General features: G+C 50.4%; 7 protein-coding genes across 7 annotated transcripts; 4 read left to right on the top strand and 3 right to left on the bottom strand.

Annotated features, from left to right (window-relative positions):
• Nucleotides 1–305: 305 nt before the first annotated feature.
• On the top strand, nt 306–1,046 carry ubc2 (E2 ubiquitin-conjugating protein RAD6; the record flags this gene model as incomplete). Its single annotated transcript, XM_026762088.1, has 4 exons — nt 306–347; nt 492–556; nt 635–859; nt 923–1,046. The coding sequence occupies 4 exons, from the start codon at nt 306–308 to the stop codon at nt 1,044–1,046; spliced, it is 456 nt and encodes a 151-aa protein (XP_026616829.1).
• An 857-nt stretch (nt 1,047–1,903) lies between these two features.
• On the top strand, nt 1,904–4,948 carry KLP1 (putative kinesin family protein (KinA); the record flags this gene model as incomplete). The annotated part of the gene is made up of 5 exons (XM_026761990.1): nt 1,904–1,908; nt 1,973–2,004; nt 2,061–2,155; nt 2,213–4,644; nt 4,717–4,948. The coding sequence occupies 5 exons, from the start codon at nt 1,904–1,906 to the stop codon at nt 4,946–4,948; spliced, it is 2,796 nt and encodes a 931-aa protein (XP_026616828.1).
• A 625-nt stretch (nt 4,949–5,573) lies between these two features.
• Nucleotides 5,574–9,196, bottom strand: CDV56_108255 (uncharacterized protein; the record flags this gene model as incomplete). Its single annotated transcript, XM_026761874.1, has 6 exons — nt 5,574–6,204; nt 6,254–6,993; nt 8,263–8,436; nt 8,498–8,793; nt 8,869–8,954; nt 9,186–9,196. 6 exons carry the CDS (start codon nt 9,194–9,196, stop codon nt 5,574–5,576), a joined length of 1,938 nt encoding a protein of 645 aa, XP_026616827.1.
• Nucleotides 9,197–10,251: 1,055 nt separating this feature from the next.
• Nucleotides 10,252–12,366, bottom strand: CDV56_108173 (transmembrane 9 family protein; the record flags this gene model as incomplete). Its single annotated transcript, XM_026761792.1, has 4 exons — nt 10,252–10,319; nt 10,385–10,820; nt 10,875–11,212; nt 11,265–12,366. 4 exons carry the CDS (start codon nt 12,364–12,366, stop codon nt 10,252–10,254), a joined length of 1,944 nt encoding a protein of 647 aa, XP_026616826.1.
• A 434-nt stretch (nt 12,367–12,800) lies between these two features.
• Nucleotides 12,801–13,985, top strand: lcp5 (small subunit rRNA maturation protein LCP5; the record flags this gene model as incomplete). Its single annotated transcript, XM_026761742.1, has 1 exon — nt 12,801–13,985. One exon carries the CDS (start codon nt 12,801–12,803, stop codon nt 13,983–13,985), a length of 1,185 nt encoding a protein of 394 aa, XP_026616825.1.
• Nucleotides 13,986–14,432: 447 nt separating this feature from the next.
• CDV56_108084 (uncharacterized protein) lies at nt 14,433–15,185 on the top strand (the record flags this gene model as incomplete). Its single annotated transcript, XM_026761703.1, has 3 exons — nt 14,433–14,445; nt 14,511–14,710; nt 14,769–15,185. The coding sequence occupies 3 exons, from the start codon at nt 14,433–14,435 to the stop codon at nt 15,183–15,185; spliced, it is 630 nt and encodes a 209-aa protein (XP_026616824.1).
• An 899-nt stretch (nt 15,186–16,084) lies between these two features.
• On the bottom strand, nt 16,085–17,694 carry CDV56_108001 (flavin-containing monooxygenase; the record flags this gene model as incomplete). The annotated part of the gene is made up of 2 exons (XM_026761620.1): nt 16,085–17,350; nt 17,407–17,694. The coding sequence occupies 2 exons, from the start codon at nt 17,692–17,694 to the stop codon at nt 16,085–16,087; spliced, it is 1,554 nt and encodes a 517-aa protein (XP_026616823.1).
• Between the last annotated feature and the right edge of the window lie 912 nt (nt 17,695–18,606).

The following is an 18,606-nucleotide window of genomic DNA, read 5'->3' as shown; positions in this document are numbered from 1 at the left end:
TGCTGGAACCCGGATGGCAAGAAGGAACAACGGTAGGTACAGCTAAGCAAGAGGGGAATCCCGACCCTAAGAAGACCGAACGGCATTGGATCGACGCTCATCCTCCCGCTCTTGTGATCGCTTCTCATCCAGAAAGATCCATCTCCCGTTGGCTATCTCAACTTGTCTTGTGGCATATCCCTCTCGACCTTTTTTATAATCAAGTCCTCTTACTCTCCAGCTTTAACGGCTTCAACGCTTGTGGTTTGCTTGCAGCTTGTGAAAGCCTATTGCGATAGCTCCTATCGCTCGTAGCACCCGCCGCCATGTCTACTTCTGCCCGCCGTCGTCTCATGCGTGATTTCAAGGTACGTTATTATTGAAGGTCATTGATTGTGACTCAGTTTGTCGTTACCTCTTTTGTCCAAATATATCTATTTCCTCGTTGCACATTCTTTCTTATCGTACTACCAGCCGGTGTCTCGTGAGCTAACTCTGATTCATGATCACAGCGCATGCAGACTGACCCTCCTGCTGGCGTCTCAGCGTCTCCAGTAGCTGACAATGTCATGACCTGGTGAGTTCTCCATTCTTCTCGATTCCTCCGTGCATCTGAAGAATGTGGTGATAGAGTAACTGACATATTCGTCTCCAGGAATGCCGTCATCATTGGCCCCGCCGATACCCCGTTCGAAGATGGTACATTCCGCTTGGTCATGCATTTCGAGGAACAATACCCCAACAAGCCGCCAGGTGTCAAGTTTATCAGCCAGATGTTCCATCCTAATGTCTATGGTACGGGCGAGCTTTGCCTTGACATCTTGCAGAACCGCTGGAGCCCGACCTATGACGTGGCGGCCATCTTGACTAGTATCCAGAGGTATGATAAATATTATGCCACAATATTCATGGGACATTGATGCTGATGCCATATCTTATGAAGTCTGCTGAACGACCCCAACACGTCGTCCCCCGCGAATGTGGAAGCATCGAACCTCTACAAAGACAACCGGAAGGAATACATCAAGCGCGTGCGTGAGACCGTCGAGAAGAGCTGGGAAGATTAGTCTACTCTCGGAAGAGCTGTGAGCTCAGTTCTCACGGGCCGGTGGGTATGGTTTCTTTTTATTCGGTCGCTCAGCAGGAACAATGTCGTCTACCCGGGGGTCACAAGTGGACACAACGACTTGTGGTCTGACAGGTGGTTGATATGAACGTTCTGGCCAAGTTCGTAAAGGACTTCCATAATATGTTGATGATATGCACAGCGCGGGGTTTTTGGCGCCTGGTGAATTATTCATTTCTGCTGGTTCTGTGGATAGCTGCATTGTTTATTTTTGCGTGCATAATGCATGAGCATTTCTTGTCCTTGGAGTCCCCAGGTTCTGCTGCCCGCTCTTCCGCCTTAAATTGAACGTAGACTTTATTCTCTCCGTCCAGGCAATTGTAGCTCTAGATTTAGTTGAAGGAAAGCTTCGAGCATGTGTGGTTGACCGGCGGCCTACTGGTGATGCGGGACGAGTGTTTCTCTAAAGTTCTTAGGCCGGCGCCAAGCCACATCCTCAACGGCTCGTGTCGAAGCATTCCTGAGACTCAAGATACATATTGATCCCCACGCTGCTTTTCTGTGCTCGATCAGCAGTGAGTCGTAACCCACGTCACAAGCTCGCGGTGGTGTGTGCGTGCGGACTTGCTTTCCTCGACCCATCCTTTTGCACTTTTGGGGTGAGGACATCGCGTGTTCCTGGTTGCCGTCTCGCACGTGGACCCCTGACCCAAACAACCCACCGACTCTACGCAGCTGGCCAGCAGGCTGGAATACTGGTCTGAACGAAAGCCTAGCAATTACCCGCCTCCCCTCGGGGCTTTTCCTCACCTCTAACCTCTCTTGCTGGTGGTTCTTGAGGTTTGAGTCGGAGCAAACATGGCGTGAGTATTCTCAACTGCCGCTTGAGACACCGCGGAGAAGACTGATGATAGTCTGGCATGACAGGTCATCTGGCCCCGGCTCCAACACCATCAAGGGTTTGTATACTCCGTTCCAGCACGTATGTCCGAAGATACTCACCGCTACTGCATAGTCGTTGCGAGATTCCGACCGCAAAACAAAGTTGAATTAGCGTCTGGAGGAGATACGGTTGTTGATTTTGAAAATGAGCAGTCATGTTACATCAACGTAAGTCTTCTGTCGAGGCTGAGGAGATCGGCGCTTGGGGATATTGACCAGCGATAGTCCAGGGAAGGCTCAGGAGCCTTCACCTTCGATCGAGTTTTCCCCATGGATTCGAAACAAACGGACATTTTCAACTACTCGATCCGTCCTACAGTCGACGATATTTTGAACGGTTACAACGGTACGGTCTTTGCTTATGGTCAAACAGGTGCTGGAAAGTCTTATACAATGATGGGTTCCGATATCGATGATCCGGACGGCAAGGGTATCATTCCACGTATCGTTGAGCAGATCTTCGCAAGCATTCTCACCAGCCCGAGTAACATCGAGTATACGGTCCGAGTCAGCTATATGGAAATCTACATGGAACGGATCCGCGATCTGCTGGTGCCACAGAATGATAACCTCCCCGTCCACGAAGAGAAGTCGCGAGGTGTCTACGTCAAAGGCCTGCTTGAGGTCTATGTCTCCAGTGTGCAGGAGGTCTACGAGGTGATGCGACGCGGCGGTGCGGCAAGAGCGGTGGCTGCGACCAACATGAATCAAGAATCGTCTCGGTCCCATTCCATCTTCGTCATCACTGTCACCCAGAAGAATCTAGAGACGGGTTCCGCAAAGAGCGGTCAGCTTTTCCTGGTGGATCTCGCAGGTAGTGAAAAAGTCGGCAAGACTGGCGCCAGTGGTCAAACTCTTGAAGAAGCCAAGAAGATTAATAAGAGTTTGAGTGCTCTTGGTATGGTCATCAACGCGCTGACAGATGGCAAATCGACGCATATCCCTTACCGTGACTCGAAGCTCACTCGAATTCTACAGGAGAGTTTGGGTGGTAACTCTAGGACCACCCTGATCATCAATTGCTCTCCCAGTAGCTACAACGATGCGGAAACGATCTCGACGCTGCGATTTGGTGTGCGCGCGAAGGCAATTAAGAACAAGGCGAAGGTCAATGCTGAGTTGAGTCCAGCTGAACTGAAGCAGCTACTTCGCAAAGCGCAGACTCAGGTCACCAACTTCGAGACCTACATTTCAGCCTTGGAGAGCGAAGTTCAGGTGTGGAGAAGCGGCGAAACAGTTCCCAAGGACCGTTGGACGCCAGCCAGGGGTACAGAAGCCGTCAGCGCGGCCAAGGCTGAGGCTCGTGCAAGTGTTACGCGACCTGGCACTCCTTCTCGATTGCAAGACACCCCTCGATCAGAGACCCCACGACCCGATTCAAGATTCGGCGACCGATCTAGCACCCCCAGCCTCGTACTCGAGAAAGATGAACGGGAAGAATTCCTACGGCGGGAGAATGAGCTCCAGGATCAAATCGCCGAGAGAGAATCCCACATTGCGAATGTGGAGAGGAGTTTGCGCGAAGCTCGAGAGGAACTCAAGAACCTCAAGGAGAACTCAGCACGTTCTGGTAAGGACAATGAGAAACTCAATGCGGAGGTCAATGAGCTTCGGATGCAGCTGGAGAAGGTTTCCTACGAGGGCAAGGAAGCGTCGATCACCATGGACAGCCTCCGGGAAGCTAATGCTGAGCTGACCGCGGAGCTGGACGATGTCAAGCAGCAACTCCTTGACGTGCGAATGAAGGCCAAGGAGACTAGTGCGGCACTCGATGAGAAGGAGAAGAAGAAGGCGGAGAAGATGGCGAAGATGATGGCTGGTTTTGACCTGGGAGGCGACGTTTTCTCAGACAACGAGCGGAAACTCCAGGATCTTATACAGCGGGTGGATGCATTGCACAAGATCAGCGAGGCTGGCGAGCCAATTGCACCTGACGACCTTCTGGAGCTACGGACCAGCCTGGTCGAGACTCAGGGATTCATTCGACAGGCCGAGCTTACCATGAATGATCGGGGTGAATTGAGCGAGCTGCAGGACAGCCGCAGACTGGAGTTGGAGCAGAAGCTGGTCGATCTCGAGCGGGACTATGAGAGCCTTCTGGAGCGCAACCTGGGCGAGGGTGACGTCGAAGAGATCCGCGAGCGGTTGGAAAAGATCTACGTGGCCCGGAAGGAGACAGAGATGCAGGCAGCGACGGAACTCCGCAGCGAGATTGCACGCAAGGACGAGGAGCTCACCAAGCTGCGGCAGTCCCTTGCAGATTCCCAGTCTAAGGTGTCGACTAACGGCGCCGCTGGCAAGAACCTACAGCAGCAGATCGCCGAGTTCGACGCAATGAAGAAGTCCCTGATGCGCGATCTGCAGAACCGTTGCGAGCGGGTGGTGGAGCTTGAGATCTCGCTGGACGATGCTCGAGAACAATACAACAACGTGCTGCGCTCATCTAACAACCGTGCCCAGCAGAAGAAGATGGCTTTCTTGGAACGCAACCTGGAGCAACTGACCCATGTACAACGGCAGCTGGTTGAACAGAACAGCAGCCTAAAGAAGGAGGTCGCCATTGCAGAGAGGAAGCTGATTGCCAGAAACGAGCGGATTGCGAGTCTTGAAAGTCTGCTTCAAGAGAGTCAAGAGAAACTTACTCAGGCTAATCATCGGTAAGTCCTCCCCCATGGAATTGCTCGGTGGTGGGCAAGATACGGTGGCTAATGTCAATTCCCCACCCACAGGTTTGAAGCTCAACTCACTGCTGTTAAAGAGAGACTGGAGGCTGCGAAACAGGGTTCGACCAGGGGCCTTCCGTCTATGGATGGCAGCGGCGGTTTCAGTTTTGGCGGCTCGAGGATCGCGAAGCCGCTCCGGGGCGGCGGTGGTGGAGGGCCAGAGAGCAGTGCTCCGGTCGCGGGAGTCCAGTCGCAGGAGAGCGGAAAGCGCACGAGCTGGTTTTTCGATCGACGATGATCCACGATTTCTCTTTTGCTGTTTGTTCTACCCTTCCTCCGAACAGATCTGATTGTTTTCTTTCGTTTTGTGCAAACAATCCAGCAACCTTTGTTGACCACCTGTTCTTATCATCTTCTTGGTGTCTAGATATCCTGCCGCTTGTTCTGCTGTCCTATCTCTGTGATTTGGCCGATGACGAAGTCTGTTCCGTCGTGCTCATGACGTTGCCCTTTTTCTTTTCCGTCTCGTTCTTGCATCGCTGGTTACACCTAGATTCCGAGCCATCGGCGAGCCTATGTGATGAGAGGCCTCCGGTTCTCCTGATACCCTTGTATACCTGACCGATAGAAAGCAGCTCGAGAGAGGGGAGGGACGGTTTGGAGATGAATACATAGTAAGTAGAAGAATTTCACCGTTACGGTCTCAGTAGATGTCATTACTGCGCTAGGAGTCAATTCTGCGTATCCGATCGCGATGTTTCTCAGGCTTATAGTTTAGTATCTAAGCTGCAATTCATGTCAATGTGGAGCGCAAAACGATGCCATGTCATGCAGTATGAGATATTTAGAAGTTGAATGAACAAGATGGGTATCAATAAAATCAAACTTGCCAAACTTGCAAGGTGAAGACAAAAAGAGGGCGTCTATTCCACTAGAGTGACCCTCACGCCGTCCATGCCCATGGTCGTCACCAGCCGATCCATCATGTCCGATGTTGGCGGCTCACGGGTCTGAGGGGAGATCAATGACCGTACGACCAGACTCGGCTTGCGCGACTTGACAGGAGATTTGGGCGGTGTAATGGGCGATTCGTGCTCTTCGGTTTTCGGCTCCAAGATGCTTTCAGACATTCCATCGGACAGGGTGCGATTTTCCGTCTTGACGGCCGCGCGCTGTTTGTGGTCCATAGCGAGAATCAAGTTGTTGAGGATGAGTAGCGCGGAGCGAATGCCCCGGACATAGAGGCCGGAGAAGCCATCGAAGAAAACGTAGGGGAGCGGGCCAATGAACCCCTGTTGCTCATTCTGCCCGGCTCGAACCATCGACACGGCGACGCCGAACTCGGTGTGGATGCCGCGCAGCGCGGCCCGAGTGGCCTGAACATCCCGCAACAGGGCTGATTGTAGCGAGGCTCTCTTTTTCGAGGGCAGGACGAGCAACTCACGAACCCGTTTCACGTACCCGGGTACCTTGGAGATCTCGCAGAAACCGCGCTCCGCGACGTCGGTGTAAGCGGACGAGTCGGGTAGTCGCGCGTTGTCGGCGGCAATCTGCCTGTTCAGCCTGCCATTCCGGTGCCTGGAGAAGACATTCCTCGCCTGACAGCAGAGCGGCCGTCACCATCAGGTTCCGGTAGACGATGTACATGGCCCGCCCGAATCCGTGGAGGTGGGCTTGCGGACCGCGCAGTCGCATGATCGTCTTGATCCCGGCAGCATGTCGCAGCCACGCGTCGGGGCTCGTGCAGTTTTGTACCTCGAAGCAGGCCAAGCAAATTGCGGTGGCCAGCGCCTCGTCAGATGTGGCTGTCGAGGCGTTCGATAGCATAGCTACCAGGCCACGGAGAGCCTGTGTGTACATCGCCGTTGCGGCGTCCGTGTACCGCGGGTCGTTGTGTAGAGCGCCAGTGTATGCGGTGGTGCAGGCACGGAGCGCCCAGTCGAAGCAGGTGTTCATTGATCTACGCCGGCTGTGGACATAGTCGACCCAGTTTACCGGGACGCGAGTCGCGGTGCATCTGAAGTAGCAGGGGAACGCAGAGAGCACGTAGTTGGTGAAGACCTCAGTCTGCTGCGAGGATACGGCGACGGCGGTCAATGAGGGCGATGCAAGCTCGTCGATCGGGAGGCAGGAGTACGTTTCCGTCGCATTGGAGATGTGAGAGATAGCCTTGGTGAGACCCTTGGCTTTGTTGCGAGATTGGAGCGGCGATGAGGACGAGGATGTCAACCGGTACCGTCTCTGCAAGGCTGGCAGTTCATCGTGAAACTCCAGGGTCTTCGCATGGCCTGTACAAAAGAGATTGAGGTCTCTACAGCGCGAGCACGGTGGTCTACCGGCGCACTGAAGCAAGATTAGGACAAAATCAAGCCAGAGACCGTAAAGAAGCTCCCAGAAGATGAGGATCATCGAAAATTCTATCAATCTAAACAACGCGACATGGGAATAGCCGGCGCCCGATCACGCTATTAACGGCAATGGGTCATGGGGGAGACATGATAGGCAGGATCGCACAAGAATGCATAGCAATACCGATAGGATTAAGCAATAATCAAAGTCATAAGGCAGTGGTTGGAATTCAGCCTACGCGATGACAAGGCTGGACTAACCTGGACTCGAGCATTGATACAATTATGACAGCCATGTGGCACTGCGGCCATGCTCGTCACCGACAGGACAGCAAACGAATTCTCGCAGGCTTCGTATTCGGAACACTCGGCATTGAGGAGCTGCTCTAGGCGAATGCTTGATTATCGGTCTTGGTACGGGGAATGGTGTCAGTGTGCCAGAGTGGTCCAACTGTCCAACACTCTAAGGAGGAATAGGAAGAAAGAGGCTAAAGCGCCGTTTAGGAGCGGTGATGGCCGTAAATGAGGCACGAGTTGACAACTCGGAACGAAGCGGCATCGCTGTAAGAATTCAATAAAATCAGACGAATCAAGACAAACAAACCTACAGAATGCATTGCTCAAGGCTATTATTTGAGTCCAAATTATTGTTGTAATCAGAACACTTGGGATAAGTCGGTTGTATATACACTCGAAGTTTACGCTTCAAGAGCACAGATACTAGTCCACTAATTCTAGGCTCACACGCTAAAAGCACAAACCATATCCACGGCAATAAATAGTCATCAAAACAGTCGGAGAGACCGACGGAGTCTCCAGTGGTCTCTGCTAAAATCCTTTACATGAAACAAAGAAATATCCCCTGAAATCTGCCCTTGTTTCAGGGAAGATGCATGATCCAACCACAGAAAGGAAGATGTAGCAAGTAACCCGAAAAAGAAGAGAGGTAAAGCCACCGTGATTTTGTTTTTTTCAGGTACAACAGAGCAGGAACGCCGATGAAAGAAAAGTCACAAGATGATTCGAAGTCTTGTCCACCAAGCCCACACAAAAGAGTACGTGGGCAGGCGCAAGCAAAGAGATCACAGGCTGTGGGAATCCTAAAACATATAAGCAACAAATACCAACAGAAGACCTAGAAGATAAAAAGTAGATAGAATCATGGTCAATGAGGAGGACCTCGAATTTGCGCCGCATTCGCCAAAGGTAAAGAGGATGCACGACACCATGTGCTGGAGGATATGTCGCCCGCGCACACTCATACCAATCCATCGTAGAGGGACAAGGCGCTGACAATGGTCTCGTCGCGCTTGCTGCCCTCCTTGAATTCCTCCATATCCAGGCTGCCATTCTCGTCCTTGTCCATCATGCGAAAGATCTTCTTCACCCGTTTCTCTGGTGTGTCTTCGTCCTCGGGTAACTTGACCATGGAGCCGACCTGTACTCGCCCCGTTAGCTGGAATCTGTCCGCAAGAGAGCCAGGTACCGTAAGATCGCACCATTTTGTAAATCGCCTCAACAATAGCCAGCATCTCGTCGTAAGTAATCTTTCCATCACCGTCGATATCGTATAATTGGAATGCCCAATCCAGCTTGTCCTCCATCTTACCCCGCGAGGTGACCGACAACGCACAGATGAACTCCTTGAAATCGATCATGCCGCTGTTGTCCGAGTCGAACACTCGGAATACATAATTTGCAAACGAGGATGGGTCGCCAAAGGGAAAGAACTGTCGGTAGATCTTCTGGAATTCCTCCTTTGTCAGGGTCCCCGAGGGGCAGTCCTTCAGAAAACCTGCCCCGCCATGCCACGGTCAGTGTACTTGAACCTCCTCCAACTTGTGATCACCACCGCTCACTCCTCACGCACCTTTATACCATTGTTGCAGCTCTTTTTTATCGAAATGTGTCGCCCTCTGGAGCTCTTCGAGCTGGGAGGGGGAGAGCTTCGACTGTCTATGTGGCCAGTTGTCGTTAGCTTATATTCCCAAGCGGGGAGCTTTTCACAGCTATGACGACAATTAAGCAGAAAAATCAACGTCGGCCCATCGACTCGACAGGTCCTGACTTCTAGAAAACCATATAGTCTTCGATTCCCCGTGGGGAAAAGAAAGTCCAAAGCTGGCGAGTTGTAACCCCATTTCGAACCCCCTGATGCGCGGAACGACTAACGAGCGCAGTACTTACGATTTACCCATGATCAAACAGAATTCCAACACACAATCAAGGATATACAAAGGAACTCGTGACCTTTACACGGACAAGCAAGGCTCAGCGCTCCGGAATTGTATGCGACGGCGGTGAAAAGACGGAATCACGGGAGGCGCGGGGTAAAACGAGGTTTGGTTTGATAAGATCGTGTGCTGTTTGGCCGAGGGAGGAGGAGAGCTAAGCACTATAGACGGCTGACAGCGAGGCTGAGAACGGATGATATAAGAACAGAAAGTGTGAAAGGTGAACGATTCGGGTTCCTGACGGAGAAATAGACCGTGGTAGTGGCAAAGCCAAAAAGGGTCCGACGTCGTGACTCGTCGTAAGTCTTTCGGATCGCGATGGAGTCAGTCAAGCCGTCGAGCGCGGCAGTCCGTCGGTCCAGAACAGGTCGTCGGCTTGGCGGGCAGATGGCGGGGAGGAAGCTCCACTGTGCATCATGGATGATTCAAGCAGGATATTTTTATCCGGTACTCCAGTTCTGATTTTCTCATCTTGATGAATTCCTATATCTAGATAGCTCCTGATTAGATCGACGGTCTATTAATAACACCATGATGCGGAGAATAAATCCACTTCAAGCTCAGACCCTGTGCGGCTTGAACAGTCTATAATTATATATCTACAATTCATTATCGTACATCGCCTGCTCCTCTCGAGTCAATTCGTAATCGCATCAACGCCCCATCGTCGTTCCTCCGCCATTGCCTGAGTGAGTAAGTAGCTTGAAGCTGCCCCAAAGATATATACAAAGTCCTGATTGACGTCGTCGCCTAGAAGGGCATGATTGTAATGGAATATGGACGGTAAGAACCATGCAAGCACGAAGATATCAGAAGTAAGCGCATTGATCAGACGGACTTTTCATGGAAACAAGGCTTTGGAGTTTGAACATCACATTTGGAGTTTTCCATTGTACAGCACGACCGCTCATTGCATTATGAAGACCGAGAGGAAATGCAACTTGGGCCGACTTGATAAATCAGATATGCAAATTACCTGCTCAATTGTGACTTCGAAGGGCAGAAATGATGTCCGAAGTTTAGTCGACCTTGATCGAGCCGTAGATGCGTTGCACAAACGCCCAGCTGGCGAAGAATCCAATGGAACCTGTGCAGAATGAATTAAAGACCACATCACAATAATGCGGGCTAGTTGGTGGACAAAAAACATACCTGTTAAGATGAAGACCAAGAAACCGATCAAGGCAGAGTAACCCACATAGAGGACTGCGCCTGTGAGTCCACCAAAGCTCACTCGAGTGATCCAGAAAATAAAGGCATTAATGAAAACATAGAAGCCCGTCATTCCTGCTCCAGCGAAAGCCCTCCAATGCCACCGGTAGTTTTCAGCGCACAGCAAGAAGTAAACCAACAGGACTGTGGTCGCCGCAGTGGTCATGATCATCAGTCCGTAACAAAGGAAGAGGAATCCGAACATGTAGTAAATCTTGTTCGTCCACAGAGAAGTCATGATGAAGTACAGCTCCACGAAGATAGCGCCAAATGGCAAGATGCCCGTAAGTAGCAAAGAGGGAATTGTCCGAAGGCTTCCAGTCATTGGAGGAACTTGCCGGGGAATTTGGTTGGTCTTCGTTGGACCTTCGATTGCCTGAAAATGCAGTCAACAGATGCTCGTTATAAGCAAAAGGAAGCAAGAACGTACTTGTTGCTTGAAACCAAGCCAGCTGCCTGCCACACTCAATGGCACACTGATGACGAACCAAATAAGGACCAGGGCAAGCATCGTTGTGAAAGGTACGGCTCCACTGGAGCCCTTGGCCCAGACAAACAGGTTCAGCAGGAAAAAGGTGCCAAAGATAAGTCCAGGGATCAAGACCGGCGTCAGGATGATGTTGCGCTTCCAAGCCTCGCCGCCGAATGACTTGTATACACGAGCCGAGACATAGCCTCCGATGAAGCCAAAAAGGGTGTAAATGAGGAGAATGGCTGTGGCCAAGAAACCGCGATTGGCTGGCGAAAGAAGACCGAAAAGCGCGAAGACTTTGACAGAGTCAGCATCCCCTTGTGAAATGAGAACTTTAGGCAAACCTACCAACTGTCACACCAGTCATCATGAAAAGTTGAGCCCCGTTGCCGACAAGCACACTAAGCAGCAAAGGAGACTTGGGGCATCGGAAGACATCGCCATGAACCAGCTTCCAGCCGGAATCCTCTTGAATTCCGTCCTCAATAGCAGCCGACGTGCTGTCTAAATCTTCGAGATTGATCATGTCCAGGCGGTTGTAACGAGCGATGTCTTTCCTGAGAGCCCTCAGAAGAATCATGCTCACCATACCGACCAAGAAAACCACAAATACGGCGGAGTTGATGAGTGAGAACCAATGGATCTTCGGGTCGTAAACGTGCAAGTACTTATCCCAGCGAGTAGCCCAGGGAGTGGACGACTCACGCCAGTACACGCCATACGTCCAGGTGACTGCAGTCTCGCCATCTTCGCTCAGAACTATACCGGCATCGTCCGCGCCGCACTTTACTGTTCCATCTTCAAGGACTCTGGAATCACGCCGGGACGCCGGTTGAACGAGCACACCAACAACGCGGTACTTGTCCTTGCTCCCGAATCCTACACGGTGATAGTCAATGACGATATCGAAGTGGTTGTTCAGCATTGCCTGCCCATCATCATTCAGAGTACCGAGCGCGAAACCGGGACTGTAGAACTTGGACTGAGTCACTGCGTCCAGGTTCAACTGAGCACCGGGAAGCCCGTCCACCAGCCAGTTGATATTATAGCCCTGAGCTATCCTTCTGTTGACAAACTTGGCGCTTCGCGAATCGAACTTGACTTCTCCACAAACAGCCTTGCACGATTCATTCTTGCCCATGAACAACTCGAACGGCGATGTCTGGATTCGGTCACCGAAAAGAATGCTACCTAATGACTCGCGAACATCTTTCGGCCCATCTGTCGGACGACAAAAGTGGAATGCGGTATGATAGTAGTCGTATGCGAAGACGGAATGCAGCTGCTCGTCTTGTTGCGCTAGCCCCGGGGTAAGATGGTTGACGTAGAGCGGCACAGCTTGGCCTTCATCGTACGAAGTCGGTGCTACACCAGGTAGGTAAAAGGCTGCGGATAACGAAGGAGCTGTCAGAAGAAGAGTAGATATCGGTAACCGTCTGTCGAGCCGCATCTTGGGCGTTTCTGGAGGAAAAGGGGACAATCAGCTCAGGTGTGTCGGTCTAGAATAAATGGGCGAAGCTTAAAGCGGATAAAGATGGCTTGTAAAATGGCCGGATCGAACCACATAGAACTAACAACTTGCGCACCGTGAAGTTGAGGCCCTACTCAGAAGATCATGTATGAGAGGGTCTGCGATGTATGGAGCCAACAGGCTGAAAAGATTACCAATTCTTGAGGAAGCTGGACAATAATGTCTGATGGTTATGAGCTTTGGTTACCTGGACTTCCGCAAGCCGCAAGGCCAGCTAATCCGTGGTCTTGGCGCACGTGATAGCTGTCATTGACTGCCTAATCATCACGTGCCGATAAGAATTAGATCGAAAAATTTCCCTCTATCTTTTACCGCACTCTAGAGAGAGAGGTTATAACACTATCCACTTCATAATGGCGACGGCGACGGCTCAAACGGAGCCTTCGGGCCTAGAGAATATTTCTACGTTATTGGAGAACCTCACCAGCTGTTTGTCGAGCACCGGGTCTTCTCTTCCCCAAGCAACACGAGAATCACCAACCGACGTCTCCATCGAACCTCCTCACGATGGTATATCACTCCTTGATACCAAAAGTGACCTGTTGTTATCTTACCTACACAACCTTGTTTTCCTTATCATTTTCCAGTTGAGAGAGGTATCCTCTTCGGAGTCGAAAGCAGAAGAGAATGGCAGTGCGCATAATAGAAACTCGTCACTTCGCGAAGAAATCGTTAAAAAACTTACCGAGCTCCGCGTGTATCTGGACCGAGGTGTTCGGCCTCTGGAGGGCCGACTGAAGTACCAGGTTGACAAAGTCATCAAGGCTGCAGAGGACGCCGACAGAGCCGAACGCGGCGCCCAGGCCACTACAAAGAGCAAGACAAAGAGCAAGACAAAGAAGGCGAAATCTGGTAGCGACGACGAATCCGGCTCGGAACACAGCTCCGGCGACAGTGAAGGAGAAGATGAAGAGGAGGAGGACATTGATGAGATGGCTTACCGGCCGAATATTTTTGCCTTCTCGAAGGGAGTAAAGTCGGAGGCTCAGACAGAAGAGAAGGCAGACAAGAGAGTTTCAGGCGACGGTATCTATCGGCCTCCGAGAATCATGCCAACTGCGCTTCCCACAAGCGAACGCAAAGAGCAGAGGGACCGCCGTCCTCGCAGATCAAATGTCATTGACGAGTTTGTCAGCGCTGAAATGTCGGCCGCCCCCATGGCCGAGCCCAGCATCGGTAGCACGATTGTCCAAGGAGGAAGGCATTCGAAGACCAGGAAGGAAAGAGAGCATGAGGCCGAACGTACTACATATGAAGAAACCAACTTCGTGCGATTGGCCAAGGAGAGCAAGAAGGAGAGAGCCAAGCGACGCGGGCAGGGCAAGGAGAGCACTTTCGGCGGTGAAGAATGGAGAGGTCTTACCGAGGGTGCAGACCGGATCGCAAAGCTCACGCGCAGGGCCAAAGGAAGCGGCAGCGCACTGGAGAAGAGTCGGAAGCGAAAACTTAATGACGATGGACCACGCAGTGATGGCGTGGCAGTGGGTCAGATCTTTGAGAAGCGTCGGAAGAAGGTTGATAGCTGGAAACGGGCTTAGATGTACATGGTTCGGCATTATGGATATGGTCCTGGAGTTTTGTTTATATTTGAGGCAACTGGCATTTTCACCGATACCAACAAAAGTTGATCGACTATATATCTTGCCGCCTGTGCGAATTCTAATTGAAGCATCATCTTCCAAGACTACCCCGATATCTTTTTCAGCACTAATCATTGATTCCAGTCGCTTAACAATCTCTATAAATGATTATGCAGATCAGATTGAGCGATGATTGACACATGCTTAAATATTGCTGATGTCTGAATGCGATTACCCTGTTGGCACTTTCACATGCGTCGGAAGCGAATGACATCATCGCCATTTCGGCCTCAGGAACTGGGCCAAGTTAATCAATCAGAAGCCCATCCACCATTTCACTTTATCCACAGTTGCTTTTCAACTTCGAAAGTGTAATATCATACCTCAAAGGAAAGAATTAGGAAGATGGAAAACCCAGGTCAGCGCAAATGGAGACACAAATTCTCATAAGAGTGCCAATTCTGATCTGATGTGACAATGCAGTGTCGGAAATTTCGACTGTCATCAAGCTGCTGATAGAGTCACCACCATCAATTCAGCAGGAAACGATAGAGAAATACTTCACACCATCAGCAGCCTTTGTACATCCATTCTGCCGGGTTTCGAGTTATGATGGAAGCCGTTGGTCCATCATCAAGATCTTCCAGTGGTACAAGATCATGTCGCCTCGAATTGAGCACCAGGTTCATTCAATAGGCAAGTTTTCATTCCCCTGGCACTGACCTTGCGGGTTGCTAACAGTCTACAGCCTATGACGAAAACCATCTCACTCTGTATATTACCCTGTCACAGATATTCTCGATATGGCTGGTCCCATTCCACGTCTCTCCAGTCAAACTCACCTCGGTCATCAATCTTACCACGAATGCTGGAGGCCAGAAGCCCTTGACGAACGGGGATCGTACCCTTCACTACATCGCCAAGCAAGAAGATTTGTACCAGGTCTCGGAATGGATCAAGTTCCTGGTTCCCCATGTAGGGCATCTCTTTGTTCTCGCTTTTCAATCATTTGCGACCCTCTTCTGTATAGTTGGGGTTGCCATCTTCTATCCTATCATGTGGTTGGAGGAGAGACGGGTTATTCCTTACAAGATGTTGCGCAAGGGAAACCTGGTGTATAATATTGAGAAAAAGATACCAGAGATCAAGAAAGAATGAGGTGGAACTCTCAGATGAGGTCGTGAAGTTTGGCTGGTGTGCTGTGTTGGCATTCTCGATCATCATCTCCTTGAGGTCTCTACTGTCTTCCCACCTGTGAGCATCAATATCACTCAGAAATCTGTTCTTGGAGCTTTTGGCCAGCCGTCAGCTTCTCGTTTACAATACCTTCTCGGTACCTGATCTGCTCTTTGAAGACCCCAAGGGACTGAAGTTTCCTTTCTCTCACAAGCTTTGCATATACCTGGCTTCTGCATATTCCATCGACACCTTTCAACCCTATCCGAAACCGGGAGACTTTCAGTAGATCTGAGTTCTCTTTTGGTTAAGGCAAATTCTTACTGAATGCATGTCCATACAAGGGCTCCGATTGCGCGCAGATTTGCTGGTAGGACTATGGAGTCAACCATGTTATTCAGACTTCTAAATGCCACAAATGCGGTAAGAATGAAGTTTGGTCGAAAGACAGGGTCATCGTTTAAACGCCATGAGCTGAAGTGTAATCGATCGGGGGACAACAGATTCGAGGGTCAGAACAATATGGGTTGCTTTGAGTGTATCTTGGACAAACCTTGGGACTGATGATCCCAACTTATCAGACTTGAGACTAGCTAAGTCTCCAATCAATATTGCGAAAGGTATTTATGTCTTTAAGGCTCCATGACTTCGCTTTGATTCTTGATTTGTCTCACAAGTTTGAGGAGACTCAAGGAGATATTGACTTGAAAATCTAAGTGCAAATTCATAATATGTGCTGTCTATAGTGAATATCAAACAGTTTTTCGTAAACGAATAACGAGAAAAAGTCTTGACATGTATCTTGATGGAACATCGTCCTGGGTAACATCTAATACAAGAATTATGCTTTGCTGCATGGTGTCATCAAAACCACAGAGATCCTAATGCTGCTTCCTCAACTGTTCTCGAAACGCTTCTTCCTGCCTGACTACCTCCAGAGGAAGCGTGCGGCCAATGCCAAAGAGCACGAATGGCGCCCACTTCCAGCGGAATGGGTTGACAAGAATTACGAAGATGTACCAGTAGATCAGTTCGGCGTAAGTGAAGAAGTCAAAAGCGCCTGTAGGAGCCAGCCGTTTCATTAATCGCGTGAAGTCGATCCAGGTCTTCATCCGACCTTCCGTCGGCCGTGCTAGAGGATCGACCAGGAACATCAGCAGGAAGCGCGTGTATATACCAATGTGCATGTTTCCCACAGTGCCGATGGCATTGATGTAGGTACTGTTGTTGGCGCAGATGCTCGGATACTTTGGAGGGAAGACCTGGAGGTACCAGCTGGGTGGGCCGTATGGCTCTTCGAAACAATCGTCCGGCAGGAAGTTTAACGATGGACGCTTGAAGCCCGTTGCCATGATGATCACATCACCAGGAACAACCGATTCATGTCCGGGGCCTCCCTTGGGGACTCCTCGTGAGCGATGATTGAACATGACACCGTCCTCCGTGAGATTGACAATGTCCCCGCGTAGCCAGCGTGCTTTACCCTCGCGGATTTGCTCAAAGAGTTCCGAGTTGGCCATGGGAGTCTCAGTGTAGAGACCGCTTGACGGGGCAATGTCCTGGAGATCGCGATAGAAAAGCTTGTGTAGCAACCATTCCGGAATCCATGACAAGAATGTCTCCTGTCCAAAGATGTTGCAGGCTAGCAGCGACTGGACGAATACATTGCGCGGGATAATCCACTTATCGGACCGTGACAGGACGTCAATCTCGCTCGCCTTTGACTTGACGGCAAATTCCAGCGCTTCAATGGCACTAGCGCCACCGCCAATGATGAGCACCTTCTTGCCCTCGACGTCTTTCCCATCGAGTTCAGAAGAATGGAAAATCTTGCCTTTGAAACGGCCTTGATCCGGAAGAGGCGGCATCTTCGGATCACCGCAAACACCAACAGACGCGATCACGCCGTCGAAGCGTCCATACTCTTCCTCATTGTCGTTAATGATCCATTTTCCATCTTTTGTCTGTTTGACGGACGTAACTGGAGTGTCGAAAATGGTACGCTTCTGGAGGCCATAGCGTTTCCACACATCAATGATCTGCTCGCGAATCTCCTGTTGCGAGGGATAGGCAGTGGTGTATTTCACTGATGGGTGGAATCGGTACATTATACTATGAACCTGCAAGGATGAGGTAGAGTTGACCCGCTAGATGTGATTGCATTAGCAGATATCCACCCAAGCTCACGAAGAGAACAACGTACACTCCAGATACCTCCCAGACCTTCATCTTTGGGACGGGCTTCAAATATTTGCACATCGAATCCATGTCCAACGCAGTGCGCTGCAGACGATACTCCAGTCAAGCCGGCACCAATGACAGCCACTCTTTTCTTGGGAAGACCATTGGCAGTTGATGCTGGAGGCGGAGGCGCAGGAGAGAAAACCCAGGTGAGGATACCCTGGAATAGCATATAGAATAAAGCGAACACCTCGAGGAAAGGATTTCTGATGAAGTCCACAATTGTGGACTTGGCTTTTGATTGAGCCATAGCAGATGAAAGCTAACCTCTAGGAATATTGCGACCTTCTCTGTATGGCAGTCGAGATTATAGTAAAGGCCAATACTACGTCAGCGCCGGAGAAGCCAATGAATTGACCACTTGAACGACAGTTCAACGAGCCTCAGATAGAAAGATAGTAAGAAAGCGAAGGTAGCATTGAAGGAATTGTTTACAAAAAGTAAAACAAGCAGGAGAGTCAAGCTTCTTTTCAATTGAATTTTGAGCCAGGTCTTGCCCTGTCCTGCTCTGGTGTTGGTGGTGGTCCAAGCATGACGTAGATGAGCGGCCCACATTCATGTGAAAGTTGTTTGCTCTTGCCTGTGATTGTTCTCGTCCCACAACGCCAGCATCAATGTTTCGCAAGATATTTGCATGGCTGCGTTATTTTTAACCAGTCTGACAGCATTTCGACGATACTCACCAGGGGTAGGCAGACCAATGAAGGTCTATCTCAATGGATAGTGCAGACGACTCGCCATCATAACAAGTTCATGATAGCGCCTAAGCTCTTAGCTCAATGTCCAAAAGCTCGTTTCTTACTACTATAAAAATGCACGTGCTGAGATGGTGAGATTCTGAAACATGGCAAGCAATAGGCCCTTGGAGAGCCTCGCTTCGAAAGAGCAGGAATCAAACCTGAGATATGTACCTTATATTTCATAGTTGTTGCACTAGCAGAGAAGCGAAGCTGTCTTGAATTCTTAGTACATTATATCAAGTTAGCCAGGCTAGATTGCTTCGTGAAGAGGCAGTCTTCTGCAATTCTCCTATCGAGATGTTTTTGACCCAGGGCAGTCCATGATCTGCAATACGAAAGATCAAGTGCACCTGAGATTATAGGGCCCGGAGAGGCAGGATAATCGTGTACACATGTGATCAAGACCGCACGTATATTGTCGA

Source organism: Aspergillus thermomutatus (genome assembly GCF_002237265.1).
Source record: "Aspergillus thermomutatus strain HMR AF 39 chromosome Unknown NODE_34, whole genome shotgun sequence".
Lineage (NCBI taxonomy): Eukaryota > Fungi > Ascomycota > Eurotiomycetes > Eurotiales > Aspergillaceae > Aspergillus > Aspergillus thermomutatus.
This window is presented reverse-complemented; position numbering and strand designations above follow the sequence as displayed.